This window comes from Anopheles funestus, chromosome 3RL (assembly GCF_943734845.2).
Source record: "Anopheles funestus chromosome 3RL, idAnoFuneDA-416_04, whole genome shotgun sequence".
NCBI lineage: Eukaryota > Metazoa > Arthropoda > Insecta > Diptera > Culicidae > Anopheles > Anopheles funestus.
Window position 1 is genome coordinate 48,060,642 of NC_064599.1, and position 20,371 is coordinate 48,081,012.

The following is a 20,371-nucleotide window of genomic DNA, read 5'->3' on the forward strand; positions in this document are numbered from 1 at the left end:
TATGGAATCATGTGATAGAAATGATAAATTTTACAATTTACACAACAAAAAAAAGCAATTTGACGATAATAAACAATTGAAGAGACACATCTTATTATTTTATACTTCCAACAACCCGCATTGCATAAATGCAAACGTTTAAATGAAATGACACAAAGAAGCGTTCGTTATATTAGCATTCACATGCCATTTCTCTTTATTGTTCACCTTACCCAACAGGGATCACCGACGCACACAATCACTACATACTCAATTTAATAACATTTTCGCTCTATTTGCTCCACTCCGCTCGTTAAACAGTTCAAGGTTTCTCGGCTCCAACAATGTACTACACTGAATATATGGCATTCCGTTTAGAGTTTGTCTTCCATTTTGCTTTCCCTCCATCACCGTTGTATATAGTAATTGAAATTGATTCATAATATTCCCTAGATTTGTGATTTACTACTTCCATTTGCATTTGGATCGTGTTCTGCTTTATGTTCCTATTTGGCCTAAGTCCACGCTGGTTCTTATTTGTTTGTGAGTTTTTGTTTTGTTTCTTAGTTAGGTTTCTTACTTTTAATTTTACTTATGTACAAGTTGTGCAAAGATTTGTTGTTTTGTTGTTTTTTAGTTTATTTTCATTATCGTAAAGAATTGCCTTTTATTTGCCTATAGTTTAACTTCCTTTACCGCCAAACACTGCGTCCAACAATATTCTTTGTTTCGATGAAACGATTGTTAAACCTCATTTGATGCACTGCATACAAGCTACAAGCCTGCAGCCTGCATTACTTGCTGATGCATTGTTTAATAGTTGTATGTGTTGCTAAAGTTGCCTTTGTCTTGAATACAACTTTTGCCTGTAACCCTGTCTGTAACTTGTTGTTCGAATGGAATTAACTGGTACTATTGTTTATTACGAAGAAAAAGTAAAGAAAATATTCCCTAAACTAGTTCAATTGGTGCAGAAAACTTCCCCCCGGGTTTTCCTACTGACATTGGTAGTGCGGGTTTTCACGAGAAAAATCTTTTTGTTTTATTAATTTCCGTGTAGATCATTCAAATGAACCACTAGTTGAGAGGATTTGAACGTTTTCAACCATACTGCAATTGTTTCATTGCAATCACTATCAAACTTTGCCGAAAGATCTACTATTTCCAAAAACAGTGCTCAAAGTAAGGTCATAAGAAATGGAATCTTTCTAACATACTAAATGCTGGTGAACGTAGCTACTCCATCGTTAATGCTGTGCCCTCGCTAGTTATCTAGTTCCGTTTGCGCAACATACAATAAGCTCGCTCGTTGCGTCTACTCATGCTGATCAACTAATGAAGGAGCGAAGAAAATGGTGTTGGGAGAGAAAAGAGACACAGATAATCTAACAACTTACCTCATCAGAGATAGGCTAGAGACCGGAAGCAGGGACGCTACATCCAGCGCTAGTGCGGTTCCTCTCATTCGTAGTACTTCTGTCCATACAAACGGCAGTAGATGACGAACGCAAGTATGATTAGCGTGCTGACGATGATGCCAGCTACAACCATCTGTACCACCGGAAACTGGAAGCACTCGACCACGTCCGGTAGCTCGACCTGGCCGGGATTGCTACCGGGTATGTATTTCGTTCGGCAAAGCTCCGGCGACTCATCGGTCAGATACTCGATGTTGAGCAGGAACTCCTTGTCGAAGAGTCCGGTGCGTAGATAATTTTCCTCGATGTACTCATAGTTTTTATCGATGTTGCTCTCCACGACTCGCAGGCCGGTCACGTTGGGGCAGTTAAGCACGCCATTGCACAGTAAATACTCCGGTATGCAAACATGCTGATCACCGGGACAGTAGAAATCGCAGCTGTCCTTGAACATGGCCGAGGTCGCAAGAGTACCGTCGGCATTGCGAGGTAGATGGAACAATTCTGTCCAGACGAATTTGAAAGCATTCTTACCAATTGCACTGTCTCCCGTGTACTGTATCAGTACTGGTAGCGGTTCGTTCTCGTTCTCCACGGCACCCAGCTCCGCCGCTGACAGTATCGGTAAATCTCGGGCTAGGCTAACGTTTTCTGGACAGATAATAAATCGTGGCTCTAGCCGTCCAGCAAGATAAACCTCTATACGGCCATGCTCACAGCTGCGCTCAGCAAACCGTGCCTTGTCCAGATGCAACCAAAGGTCGCGTTGAGCCGCCACCTTAAGCTCCCAGATGCACTTTTCTTTGCGGTTCTCTGTTAGCTGGAATCCCAGTGCATTTTTGTAAGGAAACACCAGCTCTCCATCCGGCGAGGGACCCAACGTAATCGGTCCACAAATTGGTCCGTGAGCAAACTCATAGTTCGCCTCGAACAGAGTGTTTGGATTTTTGAAGTAGCTTGTCGTCGCGTGCTGTCCTTGGATGATAAGCTCTAGATTCATCTGATCGCCTGAAGATATGATTCGCACCGGCCGTGGAATGTTATCGCAGAAACAGGCCAATCGGTTTTGACTTTTGTCTCGTTCTTCCCACAAAATTAGCTTATCGACGCGTTCCTCGTGGCAGCGAGTGCAAGCATTGATCGAGTAGGGAACTTCCTTAAACGTCACCGACGTCACTTCGACTACAACGCGCGAAAACAAACGCCTGTCCGTAATGAACTTGTACTGGCAACGAACGTCACTGCCAGAGGCGCGCTTGTAGATGAGCGTATTTCTTGGGGACTTTAGCTCTCCCCGGCTATACTTCCAGGCATAGAAAACCTCGTCGCAGAGCGTGTTTGGCACAGGATCACCAAACTTAGTGTTGTTGAAAAAGTCATAGTGCGCCCAGTAGTACAGCGAGCTGCCACTGTACGAGCCGGTTTTGCTGAGAAACTTCACGTACAACGACCGCCCAGTGCTGACAAAGTCGATCTTCTCCATCGGTCGGGAGAAGGTATCGCAGAACGTCTTGATGATACGGGCCGGATCAGGATTGTTTGCATCGTAGATCGTGAGCGATTCTGCACAATCCTCCTCGTGCTTTATGATCGGTGCTTCGATACGATTGATTCGAAAACTGTACAATTTATCAAAAAGAAAGTGAAACAGAACGTTTTATGTAATTGTGACAATTTTGCATACACTTATCGCTGCTGGCACGTACCTCGGAAAGTAAAGGCGGACCACTTCATCTTCGTTCCCCTGTATGTGGTAGCTGCAGGAGGTATTCGGTGGATACCAGTGAGCTACGCTGAGGAAGATGCCTTCGGAGGCACTGGTGGCACGTAGCGCATCAGAACTAAGCAACCAATCGCATGCACCATGTTTGGTACCAACCGTTTCCACATGCCCAGGCCAGTTTCCCACATTGAAATGGAAACCCGTGTTAAGCAGTGGCCCAGCTGGGGAGGATACAAACTCCACATACATATGCTGAGACGTTCCTGTGAAGATAAAAATGCATTTCATACGGCTGACACGTAATGCCACTCAACTCTATCGCTCAATGTTCGCAATAAAACGGTACGCGACTGAGTTGTGGATTCGGTATGCTGGATCCATAAAACTGGCTATTTACACACTTACCGATAATACTGAAGGGAAATTTGCCCATCCCACAGAACTTTCCAATCGGTGGTGCGTGCTCGTCGCGTCCATCGTACACAGCCAACCAATCGTAGGGACAGTGTTCCGAGCCAGAACCTATCTCCTTCATCGGACATGTCATGATGTTTTCACACCTGAAACGGAGCGATGGTATCGAAACAGAGGTAGCAAGGAGAAAAGCTCGATACATTATCGATATCAAAGATCAAAGCCCCAAACTCCAAAACCCAACGAAGAATACAAAACAGTTCGTGCAAACCGATCCCTTTTCGCCACTTACCTCTGTCCGTCCACGGCAAACTGTTCATTCTGGATGTAGAGCTTGATGAAAGGCAGTCTCGTGTGGAGCCGATAGCGACACTTCAACGCTCGCGGATATATGCCTGGATAAGCGGGTGATTGCACGTAGCAGGTCTGCAGCCGACAGTCGCGAAATTCACGTTCGCAGTACGACCTGGTGATGCGTGTCACGAAAAGCGGTAGGGTAGACGATAATAATAAATGCATTGGAAAAGCCGCAAGGAAGAGAAAGAACCGTACATTAGCGCGTTGGGCTGTGCAAGAAATGGGGGCTAGAACGGGAACGTTTCGAACGGGGGGGAATCGTACATGGCTATCAGGCAAAACCAATGGGGGCCAAGCGAATAAAATTTAGCCACCCCCGCATACTTTCAATCAAACCCGGTAAGTAGTCATTTATATTCATTGAATAAATCAATTTTGGCGATAGTTTTGAATAAATGAATGCACTCTCGCTAAACCCCCTACGGTACTTATTGAAGGTCGCCCTCGGTGGCTTTTGATTCTGATGGCAGCAAATGCAAGCGTTGAGGTTGTATATCAAACATAGAAGCTTCCGTCAGCATCTAGTACTTACCCTTGAACCACTTCACCACGGCGATTCGGATAAAGTTCCGGATGGGGTCCGTATCGGTTGAATACCTCCATTTGTTGTTCTGCACCAGAGTCGAACGCGAAATATGTCTGCAAAGAGAAACGGCAAACCAACATCAGAGCAACATTCGCACCCTCCGCATTAGTGACAGGTATTGATCGAATGCACTGTGCCAAAAGTGGCAATCAGGTTTCCACTCAACTGCAGCTTCATTTTGCAACTGAAATGAGCAAATGCCTAGCGGTTTTGAAGGGATGAATTGGATGCGAAACTAACACTGCACCGTTTCTTTTCATTGATTCGAAAGGGCTCAATTGATGAAATCAAAGCGCAATCGACCAGACTCGCATTGGCATGATTTGATCGGCCTGGATGAACATTATGGGGAAACAGTCACATTTTGATGTAAATGGTACAATAGTATATGTAAATAAGTGAAAATCTTAATTAAACTTAATCATGCACCAATGCTAACTATTTATGAAACATATTAAATTCCCATGATATCTAAAACTTGCTTTGGACTACATGTTTTTTTATGTTTTAAGTAACTATTTATGTTTAGATTGTGCTCAAAAGATTCATTCCCGCTATGCGTTAGTAATACTCCCGAGAATCGCCAAAGGCAAGCGTCGTAAAGCAGCTGTCAAGTTCTTTTAGTACGAACATTCGTACTCGTGTAAGCTTGCCTAATGTGTTGAAGCAGACAAAAGCTCTCATCACTTAAAACTTTTCGCTTCCTTCTCATGGGACCACGGCAAGAGACCAAACTCGAGGAAAAAAAACATTGTCATTATGCAAACACAAATGCAGAAGAGTTACTTAGATGCCATTTAGTCTTCCTTGCTCCAGTACTGTGGTTGTAGGAGGTGAAAATCCTTCGGAATTACCAGAGAACATCGTCCCACTCGTCGACAATGCCAAGGAAGTTAGTTGAACAGCTGTATGTGTTTTTCTATCGCCGAATACGTATAAAGTTCAGCACTCGTTCGGGGAACGACAATGTAACTAGTTTTGAGTATTACTGTTTTATCACGATTAACTGAAAACATAGACGTTGGACATATACTAAAGACTTAACAGCTCCTTACCAGAATTCGAAGAAACAAAAGATAAAAAAAAACATTTAGAAAGTAAGTTGAAAGTTTTTTTAGCTATATATATCGCCCAACATCTTACAGCCTTCCATTTCGACGGATAATTTTCTTTTTTCCCTTAAGTAAGAACTCAACTCTAATAAAAAAACGCCTGAATTGAGGAGAACAGCACTTTATTTGTGAACTGATAGTAAAGTTGTTTCTTGCGCTTACACAACCGATGGCAAGGAAAAGATAGTTTTAGTTCTATAACGTGTTTCTGCTCATCGTGTTTCCACCATAGCGGAGAACAATCGATACATTCAGTTAATCTGTTAAGCAGTAGTTTGTCTGCAAGTTTTTTACTTCTTTCAAGTTGTATTTCATAGCAATACGGCCAGACCGTTATTTAAGATTTAATAAACAAAGGAAAATTCCCTGTTTACTGTTCCGTTTCAGATAAGGTCTTTACTGGTAGATATTTATCATCCCATTATTACAATTCTAAAGATTATCGTTTATACTGTGATGAATTTGTTTGTCATTGCACTTGAGCTCCATTCCATTTATTAAAGTTAATGAATAATGATGGATAGTGCAATGTAATGAAAAAGTACGTATGGTATTAGGTCGAAATAACTGCTATTTACCTGATCGGTGAAATTATCAGTGTGAAAGACTATTTTGACGGCACTTGTTTCACTGATGAACGTTTGCGGTTGCTCCGACTCGCCGCAAAATTGACCCGGTTCTCTACGGTTTGACACATCGGTTTTGGCATTACCGTCCACTATCTGGAAACGGGAAAGGGTATAATTACGTAAATTCGATTAAATAACATGAAAGTGACATAAACGCTTAAATGGACAATTTATTTGTAATCCACAATGTCTAGATTGTGGAACTAAACTAGCAACAGTGAAATATATTAGTCAAATTTTAATTTTGAGGGTGGTGTATGTGGTAAATGACGCAGGTTCCGCACGACAAGAAAGTGTGTCATATCCCATTCGGACCGTCCCTTCGTAGCAAGGACTGACTATCAGGCTACGTAGTAAAAACAAGTCTTGATACGGCCTTGGCCGTTTCTGAACAGTAAAAAAAATCAGTGTTGTTTATCGATGTAAACCAAAAGACTCAAATATTAGACAATTAATCTAGATTAATACACACACTACTATATTATGCATTTGTTTAATAATTTAGCTAAATACATTCATGTTCGTAACTTTTTCTAAGATCATTGACCTACCATTTGTTAAAGTGTTAAAGTGTAAAGCTCATATTAAGCTGTGTAAAGCTTAAATTTCCACCATTTTCTTTTCTTTTCACAAACGCCGGTGATGAGAATTGGTGCCATTTGGCAACCGGGTGTCTTGAACATTTCCAATATCGACTATTATTTTCCGAGAAAACGGTGAAGGAATATGATTTCGCTAACGAACCAAAATTTCGCACCACCATTTCAGGGCACCATTTCGCAGCGCTGGGGAATTGTTCATAATTTATGAAATAATTTCATCTCATTAAGAGGATTATCCGCATTTCGTCGTCGTGAAATATGGCCGCACCGTCAGTTTCAGTCGCATGATGGCGCGAACAAAATGCAAACGAACACCGTTTCGAAGCTGCGGCAAACGATGACGAGGTCAATCCGAGTCCATTTGCCAGTACCATTTGCGCATATCACATTGCGGGTGCGACGATTCCACCTTCGTGAAGTTGTATTCATAACTCATGCTGTGCTCAGCAATATTGAACAAAGCAAAAACGTACGATGTGTGATTGTTGGTTTAAACGTCACTAATGAAACTGGTCAGCGTTTTATATACTAAACCATAACTAAAGTTTGGATGAGACCAGCAGTGCGCGGGTTAAGAATACTGTCCAGAACACCTTGGTTCTAAACGCGACTTAGTGTTGCCGATTTGTAGAAATTCAATATTCGACTATCAACTAACATGATTAGTTTAACGAAACGAAAATAAAGCAATGTTTAAGATGTTGAGAATAAAACACATTAAAGTACTTTTTATGATATGCCGCCAAGGGTTAATTATATCCTTTACATTTAACGTCGCTTGAATGTATGGGGAAAAAATCGGATATCAACTCTATCAGCGTTCATTTAAAATCCATTTCGATAAACTACTTGTACCATTTCTTTCACTTCCTTCAACGTCAATGGAAGCGTAGGGAAAAGAAATTTTTCAACTGTCATTTTCAGCCAACGGCACACAGTCAATGTTGGTATACTGCACCGGAACTGAGATTACAGCGCACGTAAAACGACAACCTCCATCATCCGGGAAACAGAACGTTATTCTGATCCGTTCAGCTTCGTATCGAACAGACCGGGGCAGCCGAAATGCACGGAACGGAATGCTGCTACCGGAACGATGGAACTTTTGGCACCGAATTCCAGCATTTCGGGCCGGTCCCTGTGTTGCACGAAAGTGAACGATGCAAGTTGTACTGGACGGAGTAAATCGGATGTTGCCGTTGGCGTACGTGACAAGTTGCTCGAACGAATAAATAATGTACAATCCATTGGATGAAAATTCATTTCCTGGAACGAATGCCAAATCGTCGCTTCGAGCTGCCAATTCAATGGATTCACATTTTTTCGTTGTACCGTGTAATGAAGAAAGATGTACCTTCCTGACAGAACGCTTTTTTATGTCGTTGTTGTTTTCGCTAAGAGTTAACTATGAAAGCACCGTTACGGATTGCACGTAGCGTAGGATGAAATAGTAAAAAAGCTAGACTGGTTTTTGTACAGGAATTAAATTCCAGCACATAAAAATGACAAATCAGTTGATTGGTGGTAATAAACAATCTCACCTGCAAGTAGCCTCCATCGCAGTGCGTCGCATTTAGTAGCGTTCCTACTTTGAACTTTTTGAAGTTCAACCGTAATACCCAATCGCGTGGTGCTCCACGAAAGCTGCGAAACCGGTACCAACATGTGAGTGGTCGGTTTCGGTTCAGGTTAGTCACTTCCGGTGAGGAGATATCCTCATAGATGTCAACAGTTTTGTTGCAGTGATCCTTGGCACCATCGGCTGTGTTACCGGCTGAAATAAAACAATGAAATTAGGACGTTAGTTAAATAAAGTAAATGTTAATTACTTCGCGAAACGAATTGGTTACTCATTCGATGAGTAATGAGTTCTGTAAGCTCATCGAATCCCTCATCGCTCAGCTGTTATTAAAATTCGTCTCTTAATTGTGCTTAATTATGAAAGAAAAATTGTATGGGCTACAACCATATTTTGTACTATACACGACAATATTATTTATTGTGTTTCATAACAGAAAATCGAAACAGTGCAAACATAAAAAATGCCTTTGTTGATTGACTGTTCGCTTAACCCAAATATGTTTCACTGGTAGCCAAGCGTCATGTTTGATTTTAATTTTAGCTTTTATTTGTATTTCTTTATTCCATTTGTGGTGCTTTTAATTGTTCTACTTCTCTGAATCATGCGGATTTGTGGTGGTTATTAATTGTAAGCTAAGGTAGAATGACATGAATAACAATTGTGGCACAACATCAGGTAATGATTATCATAGCAGTTGATCGGAAGGTATGAGGTAAATGAACAAAATTACAATGAGTAAAATAGTCTACCATTTGTATGAGCTGTATTGAATCAATGAGTAATTTAACTTTTGTTATGTAAATTGGTAGAACAAAAGCATTTTAAGAATACATTTATTATACGGGAGGGAGCGTATGTTGAGGCCGCTCATTGAGATTTCGTGTTAGTAAAAATTAGAATTACCATAAATGTCAAACACTTATTTTTGTTTAGTTTTCCAATACGCAAATACGAAAAAGAATATATTTTTGGCCAATTCTATACATGGAATATTTATATATGGAATACAGTTGTCAATTGTTGTAGAACATCACTGTTAAAACATGTGTACTAAAAGTAAAAAGATATTTTTATAATATGAATGTTCAAAACTGATTTCAAACCAGTCGTTAAAATTTCACCTAAGTAAGAAACAAATACCATAAGTAAAAGGTTTCCGTGCTCCTAACATAAATGTACAATTCCAGTCGCTTTTAAAGCAAGAGCGTTTTGTTTAATCCCCAGTATTTACTCTACATTCGTGAGAATGGCACGTTTTTAAATTAAATCCACCATATTGAAGCGCACTGCTCGGTTTAGAATTTCTATAGACGACGAATGGCTTCTTCCAAGCCTGAATCACGTCACGTGTACCGTTTGGTCAAAAATGTGTACCTCACACCGGCTGCTTTATTGGAACAATCGAGAAGTAAGTGTGAAACGACGAACTCTGCCTCCCAGTTCCCAGTTGGCTTAGATACCGCTGTAGGACACGTTTCTTTAAGAGGCATTCCCAGCAGGCAATGAATATCCGATGAGAAACAGGTTCCACAAACCGGAAAACCATATTTCACAAGGGATTTTGGGAGTCCACATTCGCCACAAGCGTAAGGAACAACGATACACGGCTGCCATATGTAGCACCCGTGTGGTCGTTATTCTGTTCTGTGTTTCGTATAAATTTAATTACCAGCGCAAATTATGTTTCGCCTTTTTATGAACGTATTAATAATAACAGGAAGTATAAATCATACACAAACGGTCGAAATATACGTGATCCTTAGAACAAACAGGGTGAACCACGTGCAGCGGAGCAACGTATGCGGATCGAAGGCAGGTAAAGCATGCGAACAGATTCTTGCAAAAAAGTTTCAATGCCAAGCGGAAAAATAGGAGTGTGCAGGGTACGAATTTTTCACCGAGCTAAAGTTGCCCTCGATATAATGGAGGCGCATGGTCTTTCACGATTAGCTTGGTCGGTTCATTCGCCAAGCGCGTTCCCTTCGACAAGGAGCGCCTGCAGGGTGCAATGATTTGTGGCGCAACTTGAATTTGTGGGGCGTATCGTAAGCTTGTGCTACGAATTTTTGGCACCGAAGAAATTAACTTTGATCCTCTCGTGCATTAACGGGTGGCAAAATTGTGTTGTGTGTATTTCTTCAGGGAACAATAAATTTGAAACATAGAAAATTTCTGCTTTTGTTAAAAAATATGTGGCTTGCATACATGCGTTCGTATGATATATTGAGCGTAAGCATAACATCAATCCCCTCGCTATTTGAACAAAAATAATAGAAAAAAACATTGTATAAATGCATATTTAAGAAATTTTAAAATGGAAATAGCTATTTCACGCTGAATATAAAGCTTACAAAAAGGTAACCATGAACTATTTAGAAAAAAATCTATTTAGAAATTATATATAGACTATATATAATATATTTAGAGTTATATATAGACTTAGGCTGTTTAATTTAATTAAAAATTGATTGTATGCTGGGAGATAGAAATGTAGAAAATGTGTAGAAGAAGAACGGTTGCGAGTTGTTTCAGGCAGCATAGCGCCCAGATAACAAGCCCTTTGTAACGGTTCGGATGAGATTTTGTATTGGATCTATCGTGTGGAACTGGTACCGCTACCACGTACACAATCAGACTGTTCAAATTGTTGCAAAAAGGTAATTTATATAGAACAATGTCAAAAAAATTGACAAACGTTTAAAAAAGTTACTCAACGGTGTTGTTTTGCATACGATTTACAAAAATACTTGCAGACACTGGAATCGAAATAACAATTTCTTCAATAAATACTACACCAACTATTGCTAACGAATCTACCCGTTTCTCCTCAACGGCATAACATGGGATGCGTCCAAGTGTCACGATGCAGAATAAACATTTTTTGCTTTATCGAAATAATTGCAATGCAGTCAAGTGCATGAAACACAGAAGAAACAGATCCCGTCGTTACCATCGCAATCTAGCGGTTCGTGTTTTCTTTATGTTTACTAGACGAACAAAGAGCGGAGAGCAGTAGATCATAATGAAAGAAAAAGCAAAGTTACAAGGCAACACAACAATTTTCATCTGTGCATGACCGTTATCAACAGAAGGGATGGCCGGTTCCATAAAACGACATAAAGCAACGAATCATGCTTGTGGTGCAACCAGCCACGGTTGCACTAGATTACTTTTCCAAGTGAATGCAGTGCTCTCGTTAATTATTTTTTCATCATTCAACCGCAAGTAGTTGGAAAACACAAGGACACACTCGGAACGGGGAGGGCTAAGGTATCTCTATGCCAGGCCAGGTGTACATTGCAAGTGAAGCATCGTACAGCGCCATCATTGAGCTGGTCTAACTGGTCGCAGATAAGTTGCGTGATTCCAGCACGATTGTTTCAGGGTTCTTTTTGTTTGGTATCGTAGATTATCTTGTTTTTAACTACGGATAGTGTGAGATTGAAATAAATGTTTTTTTTACTGCTCTTGAATACATGTTCGTATAGTTGTTTATGTGCATATCTTGATTACAAGTTTGTTGTTTTCTCTTTTTGATCCACATAAAACCATTTCAAAGAACGTTTGGTGTGAAAGAAAGAAAACGCAACTAAAACTTCAATGTTGGGTAAATAATTTGACTTGTCGAATATATTAGGTATTTCCAAGTTTATAACAGAAGTGGTAAGTTATTAAGTTATTGAGCTTTTCAAAATTCTCAAACAAGAATGGTTTTCTAAAAAGAAAAACTAACTTACCATTAATTATCAAAAAAGAACTTAAAAAAGATTATGCAAAATTATAGTAATCTAATATTCGGTATGTCAGCTTGTTTCAGTATACTGTTTATGAAAAAAAAATCACAAAAAATTAATACCTTACACATTTAAAAACACACAATTATCATTGGGCATAAAACATTCTACAATAAATAAAATTTGTTTCGCTTGGAGTTTTATGGAACTTTGTTAAATTTCGATGGTTTTTCATACTTTGAATTACGATGAATTTGTATTTCATTGTTCTTAAAATATTAAAAACAAAAATACTCTATCGTATCACGTTTGGAATCAAAGTTTTTATTGACGATTGTAAGCGTCCGCAGTCTAAAATGTAAAATACCCATCTACTTAAACCGAACCTGATGCTAGTACCAGCAGTACGGGTAATCATGTTGATCGTGCGAATAGCGTTTCGGGCACAAAATATCCCTTGGAGTCCATCCTTTTACTCGCAGAAAGTGTCACGTACCTGCGTAGCATGGCCATCTTTTCCCTCTGGGGCATATTTAGCACAATAAAAGTAAGCGATACACACTGTTGGCTCTGCGGTCTTGTGACACTCTATGAAACACAATCGGACTAACATGAACAGATAGAATCGGTGCTGGAACTGGAAACTAAATCGCAAGTTGACACATTTTTCTGCTAAGAGAGTTAGCTTGCTCTCAAAGAAAGTAAAACGAATTCTTCTGCACGATTACGTTAAGCAGCTTCGAAAACACAATTACACTAAGTATTAATCTTAAAGGAGAGCAACGAAATTGTCTTAAAGAATACAATTATTTTTATTGGTCATACATCCTGAAATTGCTGAATTGCTTGAATTATAATGGAACGCCATTGACACCTTTTATTAATATTCTAATAATTTTATATTCATTTAAAAGGAAACATTTTTTCGAATAGTACTCTTACATATGAAGGTACTGTTTGCTTATTGTACTGCTCATACGTATACTGCTAAAGCCTTGGTTCATTATTGATTTAATGGACAATTGGTATCAATTTCAATCAGTCCCAGACTGTAGACGACCCAACAGCCCTTTCCACTTACCAGATGTTTGTGATGAATGTGCTACGTGTGTTGTACATAGCTTGATACAAATCATCTACTTAAGATCAATTTATTTTCTTCGTAGAGTATTTCGATTAAGGGAACGTATCATACTGGTTCTCAGTATTGTTGTTCGCTTGTTAAAAATAAACATAATAAATCAATTCCGAAGATCTGATGGTTTATTCGTCAAGGAAAACACATAAATACATGACTTTGTACTTCATACTAAAAATCCTGACCATCCTGTCCAATTCTGATACCAAAGTCAAGTTTAGTATTACAAAAAAGATAATGCCATCGAAATTTTCAGTGTCCATTAGAATTGTGGGGCTTTTGGTTTAAAGTAATGTTTTTCTAACCGTTTAATCATTGTATGCTCTTTGGCTAAAGTGACTTAAGTGATTACTTATAAGAAAGCTTTACACAATTCGTACAAAATGTTCGTAAATTAAACCTTTTTGCAAACAAGAATGTTGAGGTAGAATAATTTTAAGTGTCGATTAAAAAAATTTTAGATACATTTGCGTACGTACTGTAACTTGTGTCCAAACACGGATTTAATATTAGCATAATTTTGGACGGGTTCAAATCACGTACGTTTCGAGAATTTTGTATGCAGTACAATGTGTTGCAACCATAACGTTGATGGCGATGAGGGCGACAGGGAAATGGTACGAATTCTCAGAACAACGAACCAACAAAGTTTTTTTTTGGTTGTTATTGTTGTAGCTAACGACGAACGCGGTGGAATGAGATGTTTCGACTGTGCTTAAGATGAATAAAATTAGCATACGCTTATCATACGTTATGGTACTTTCGATGGTGGAGCACAGTAGCTTTGTTTCATACCTTGGCAATATTTGGTTTCCCATCTCTGTTATACGCTTGTGGCAAAAGAAAAAAAAAAGATTATCTAATACCGCCACCGCTTGCACACATGGCTCGAGGGAAAATGAGCAGTTTTTTTACCCTAACCATTTTTCATGAATTATCAACACGACACCTAGCATATGGATTCCGTTAGAAGTGTCTTGGTCGTTTAAAAAACGTACCAACTGCCAGAAAAATGATTGAAGCACAATCTTATAGCACACAACGTTCACAGCGAACGATTAAGATCCATATTCAACAGACGGTTGTCTAATTATGCAGTTGTTTTAAAGAAATCATGAGGTGAAAATGCATGAAGGTAGTTTGGTCTGATAATGCTTATTCTGTTCTTTGCTAGAAAGTGACAAGAAAAATGAAAATATTTTTTTTATTCAGGTAGAACCTGCCGTATTGATGAAAATAATTTTAAGATATATACAAACAATCTTACGCATTCTTGAACAAGCCACGTGTATCCAAAACTCGTTTCATTTTTTTCCTCCCAATCATACACACATCGTCTTTAGAAAATTGCGCCATATGAATAAATAAAATTTTCCTTTCAACCATTTACAGCACATCAACCAGCCAATAGATTGGTCTGTTTTCTACTGCAGTTAAATCGTTCCATCGTCACACACACACCAATCTTCATCCTAGAGGTAGAGAAAAACGTGCGTTGTCAATATTGGCTGCCAGTTCCAAATTGCCCGGTGGGATCGATTTTTTTTTCTTTTATCTGACGTTGACTTCAAAGCATCACCCCAACGTAGACGGGCCGAAAACTGGTTACGATTCCTGTCCCGTAGTCGGGTTTGAGAAAATTGGTACAACATAAAAAACAACATTCTCACGAATATAAAATATCTGAACCCAAATGTAACGGCAGCCAATCACAAATAGACGTGGTTCGGAAGGAAGATCCGATAGAGCAAAACTGCAAACATCAACATGCCGGACAGCATGGTACGAGAGATCGAAGCGCATTAATTGAATTTACCGTTGACGAGGGTTTGATGTTTGCTGTCGCTTAGTAAAAGGATAGTGTAGAATAAGCTATCTCATGAAATTTAATCTAAGCTGTATAGTTCATGCGAGGACACTGTCAATAAGTATTACCTTGCGAGAGAAAAACAGCTAGCAACTAACATTATCATGATGCTAACATCTGTATTACATGCACTTTCTTTCGCATAGAAGAAGAAAAAGTAAATTGTAATGTTATTTCTGCATTAAATTTTAACATTTCAGGATTCGATGAGCAGCTAAAGCATATAAAAAATATGAACTTACTAAAATGTAAACATAAACGTATCATTACAAACAATGGAGTAAATAAATCTATTTTATTTATCTTTTTGGAGAATTTTTTAAAGTTTTAAACCTTTTTCACACGTCCTATCGCGCTTTAGAATATAACTGATAAAAAACCTTCTCTTCTTCTTCTTCTTGGCTTAACGACCTTACAGGTCACGCCGGCCATTTCTGGCTTACTAGACTTATTTTACCACGTAGCCGGGTAGTCAGTCCTTGCTACGGGGGGACGGTCCGGATGGGATTTGAACCCGGTCCGGCCTTGTGGACTGGCGCCGTTTATCACATGCACCACTGGGCCGCCCCAAAACCTATTAAACTAATTATCATAAGTTCAGTATTCGAACTTATTTGTCCATTTAAAATCCATAACAAAAATAAACATAGAAAAAATAAATAATGCTTATTTAAGCGGTTTATAAGCATTGAAATCCCACAGTATTTGATTAATGTCGTAGTGGTTTAGTCAAAAGTGCAGATAACCAAGTGTGAAGATAATTATGTCAATAATACTCGCTATATACTCAGAACTTCAGAGAAATATTCGAGAAATAAGTCTCAGATAAACTAGGACACAATCAGCACATAAAAAATAATAATTTTAAAAAACTTTTTTTACATTTTTTTCCTTATTCTTTTTCCTGATTGTTTCATTTCGTCTTTCGCATCATGATTACGATCCTTCATTAGCATGTGAACTAACTGTTAACCATTTATCGCTTAATTATAATTATGTTTCATTGCTACAGGGACAGCTAATAAGATTCCCTAAACAACAAAAATGGCCGAAATGTTTCTTCAATTTTTGCACAACAATCATTTTGAAAATGAAAGCCGTTCTGATGTGACAATCGCTCTTTCCATGTTCAGCCTTTTTAAATTAACCTCAATGGCGCAAAAATACAAAGATTGTAAAGGACACACTATAGTTCAGTTTAGTTCCACGCAATTACACACGGTTGAAAAAAAGGTTTAGAGAGGATGCCCGTTTTGCTACGTTTTATTATCACATCAAGATTAATTAGTCCTACTGGAGAGACTGTAGGGTGTAGAAATGCTATAAAAACGCAACGTTAATAGCGCTCAAACAACATTAGCATTTCGTTTGCTCCGCGATGTAAAAGTGTAATTCCCTTGGGTTCTATTTTTTATCTTATCTGTACGGCTATAAAATGAGTAGTACGAGGGTTTTTTTTAATTTATGAAGGACGGTGTGTGTGTACAACTTGTTGCCTATCATCAAGAACACATCACTGCTAAGTATTAAATGGTAAAAATCAAAGTGAACCGTTGAACAGGAAGGTTGAACACGCTACAACCCGGTAGCAAGTCATATCCATGCGGTGGTATGTACAATTTCTTTGAAGGGTTGTTTGAGTGCCTTTCCCACAGAAACCGCTACACTGTGTGAGGGAGTCGTGTACAGGGGTCATCATCATTTCTCCACTAGCGGCAACACTTTGATTTGCATATGAGCGTATCCTTCTCGGACGAAACATTAAAGAAGCGAGCACTATAGCACACAGACACATACAACAAAAACTATCATTTTCATCAGGTGGCAAAAAAGTTCTTTCAACGGCAGGAAGAAAGGTTCATTCACATTCATACCTTTGATACAGCTCTGGCAAAATGTTCGCTTCTGCTCGACTCAACGTCACTCTACGTTTATTGGTGCTCCATATTTTCGAACGCGCGTATCGTTATGAAAACGCTAGCGGGTAGCATTAAATAGTGAACATTGGAAACATCCTAGCAACGAGGAAATTGGTATATTGATGATGCTAGATTGTGCTGTCTCCTAGTTGTTGGAGCTACGTAATTTTTTTTTTGAGGTTTTGCGAGGTTAATTTTTATTTAAAAGACACAGTAGCCATGGAAAAACGGTCCTCCAGACTGACTGACACGCGGTATGCAATAAGCAAACATACAGCCATATACACAAACACAAGCATAACAGCGAACAAACAGTGTGTATGCATACTTCAAACAGCGAATTTCTGCCGAACGCTTAAAATGTGTGTCAAAGCCAACCCATACACGAGCGTTCTGTGCGGGTCGGGAAAGCCCGGAATTTTCACACGAGCGTTTTCCTTTTAACCAAGCGAGCAAACACACTTGGCTTACCGCCTCCGGTATGCAGCGTGGTGGCGGCACAGTGATGATGTGGTGTGGTAGTGTTTGCAGGACTGTGCGTCTAGTGAGGAAAAATGAGTGTTTACCTCGTTTTTGCGGTGATGGCAGGTTTGTCGGCAAAAGCTGCTGCTGCTGCTGTTGTTGCTGTTGATGTTGCTGCTGCTGATGCTGGTGTTGGTGCTGCTGCTGCTGCTGCTGCGATGTCACAACAAGCACATGCGCATTCAGCACGAGTATAATGAACAGAGCTTTTATCCATACTTTTCGCGATTTGTGTAAATTATTCACTACACCTTTCGATTCTTGGCACAACATATTTTTTCTACCCTGCTTGCACTAGCCACCCGCACGTGGACACCCGAATACTAATCGTACGGGCACTGGGCAAATGATGCACTATCGATGGGGAAAACAGCACTAGCGCTCCGGAAGCGCTCCAACCCGAACACACTCACGCTCAGTGCACCCCCCTGTATGCACAAGGGCTACAAGGGCTGGAAAACCGAAACTGAACAACGATGACGTTTACGGCGTTGACATCAAAACAGCGTGTGAGCGCTTTTCCGGATGGAAACTGGAACAATGCTAAACGGTTCGCCTGGCCAGTAGTCGGTTTTCCCGCACTGGTACAAGTGCGCACGGAACAAACGATCGGGCAGACCCTTATTGACAATGATTGGACTGAGGCAGACCACTTGGAACATTCATTCGGAATACGCTGGCGACCTTCGTTGGCTGTAATGGGATGCTATACATCATACACTCACACACTGGTATTCGGTAGTTGATATTTTAACATTTGTACAAACTTTTCCCAAACACTTGCTTTTAGGTTTGCGAGTGCATGTCGCTGAGGTAATCCTTGCCTTTGACGTCAATTGGAACTTTTTTTGTTGTTGTTGGTACTTTGCTCTGCACTCTGGTTCTAAGCGAGAATAACAGAAAATATATATTGATTTGCACAACATTTACTCGATACTACACTCGATACTCCATTGCTGGTGTAATAAGCGAGTATTGAACCACATGCTGTGAGAGTATAACACACTAGAAAACCGATGTTTGCTGATTAGAACGCAGGCAGTTGCCAAGGAAGCAACGAAACACTATTATTTCACAAATGATAGGTCCACAAAATCGGTGGACCAACAATGTTATCCTTACACATTGGAAAACTTTTCTTCACTCGACGGAGCTGCTTTGATCGGTCGTGTGACTGGGCAACAAACAGACAAGGCGTATATCCTTGAACCACCTTTAGGACCGTTCCAAACCGAGAACAACGCGAAACTGAGGCGCGAAGTCTAATCGTGTTCAATTGGAAGTAGACTCCCGTTTTTGAATTGACACAGTAGAGGGGATAATTCGGGTACAATAACATTCCCTGATTCCGGGCAATGGAACTGATTGGAGTTGTGCGCATGATTGCGATTGTTCGTTAAGGGGAAAGATTAACGAATGAACTTCTTACAGCTGATAGAAACGCTTAGTTGGGTTGTTGACTAAGGCGGGAAGAATAGCAAGGAAGAAAGCGAAATAAAAACATCGCCAACAACACATTCATTTGGGTACTTTTTTATTTATGTTTTATGCATTTATTTAGTTTTTTTTATATTTTGTTGATTCATATAACATTTAAATCGTCATGTTCAAGTACAGTTGTATAGTAATGTACTTTAAAATCGTAGTAAAAATACAATTTAAATAGTTGTAATGGAATGTACGAAACCCTTTTTATTACACGAGTATAGTTTTACTACTCTCTTGAAACATATCGCTTTGAATGAACGGAACCATCACAATCCGTAATAGTAACGAGCCAGTGAGGAGTGAAAATGCGTAGAATTAAATTAACATATTTTTCCAGTCCAGTGGACTAACTTGGCTGTACTTGCTACGGCAATGGTAAACTGTTCGGCAGACGACTCGTGTGCCGCTTCCCCATGTCGCTCGCCTGTCGGATAACTTTGACAAGGGTTGTAATAAGTAGACTAAGGGTAGTCGCAAGAAGTACAACGGTGGCTACACAACATGACATTGCCTTCACATTTTAATCTCGTGGAATCAAGAAGATTTGCTTTGCTTCGGTTTGTTGCGATAAGGTATGTACGAGAAAACATTTTGCTTCCCAGGCTTTTGGCCAGGTTCAGTGGGGGAGACAGGTTTGGTTAAGAAAACCACACACATACACAAATAAAAAATAAAGGCACATTTGAATGGTTTTATGCTGATCCGTTTTCCACTTGTCTCTCAGCTGTACTGACCAGGTCGTATTTTTGAAGAATAAAACAAAACTAACTTCTTATGACATGGAACATAAGTAATGCTGAATTTCACATAATTTTAATTACATTGCTACACTAAAAACCTCCTCACACCCTTCCATTGCAGCGGCTGTTTCGTCCTGTTCACAATCAACTGTAACCCCGACTGCAAGGTCAGCGAAAGTGAAAAGGACAACGTGCGTCTCAAAAAGCGACTCGTCGTGTCTTGTGATGTGAGTCTGAGATTTATACGCTTTATTTAGATTAATGTGGCCCGGGGAGAAGTTAATTTGGCTGGTAATTAAATTCATCGCTATCGTTAGAAACGAACTTGCCCTGGGCCCGTCTCTGGCCCTCTGGCTGGCATGGCGAACAAACTTGGATGAACTGAACTTTTGAGCATGAAATGGATCATCATCAGCAACAGAGTTCACGCCATGCTACTGAACAAAGATCAACCATCGGGCTTTCTGTTTTATTCGTGATAGTAGGTCATAAATTACCCATGATACCGTTCGTGGTAGGCAGCACAAAGTTCGCTTGCTGGAACTGCTCAGACAAGATGCA

At 39.7% G+C, this 20,371-nt stretch overlaps 1 protein-coding gene and 1 long non-coding RNA gene across 3 annotated transcripts in view; one reads left to right on the forward strand and one right to left on the reverse strand.

Moving 5' to 3' along the window:
• The window catches only part of LOC125769928 (uncharacterized), a 141,387-nt gene that overhangs the window by 46,764 nt on the left and 74,252 nt on the right, over positions 1 to 20,371 (forward strand). The gene's annotated exons all lie outside the window — the stretch shown is intronic.
• On the reverse strand, positions 164 to 19,044 carry LOC125772344 (uncharacterized). Of its 2 annotated transcripts, XR_007419461.1 has the most exons (10): positions 18,705 to 19,044; positions 17,627 to 18,465; positions 8,362 to 8,594; positions 6,168 to 6,311; positions 4,424 to 4,530; positions 3,827 to 4,000; positions 3,526 to 3,680; positions 3,104 to 3,383; positions 1,377 to 3,016; positions 164 to 1,311 (listed from the first exon to the last, which is right to left on the reverse strand). XR_007419461.1 is itself a non-coding variant. In XM_049443952.1 (9 exons), the coding sequence occupies exons 2-9, from the start codon at positions 17,853 to 17,855 to the stop codon at positions 1,441 to 1,443; spliced, it is 2,898 nt and encodes a 965-aa protein (XP_049299909.1). In that variant the 5' UTR covers positions 17,856 to 18,465; positions 18,705 to 19,044; the 3' UTR covers positions 164 to 1,440. The 2 variants fall into 2 exon arrangements, 1 of the variants encoding a protein (XP_049299909.1); XM_049443952.1 differs by having other exon boundaries at positions 164 to 3,016.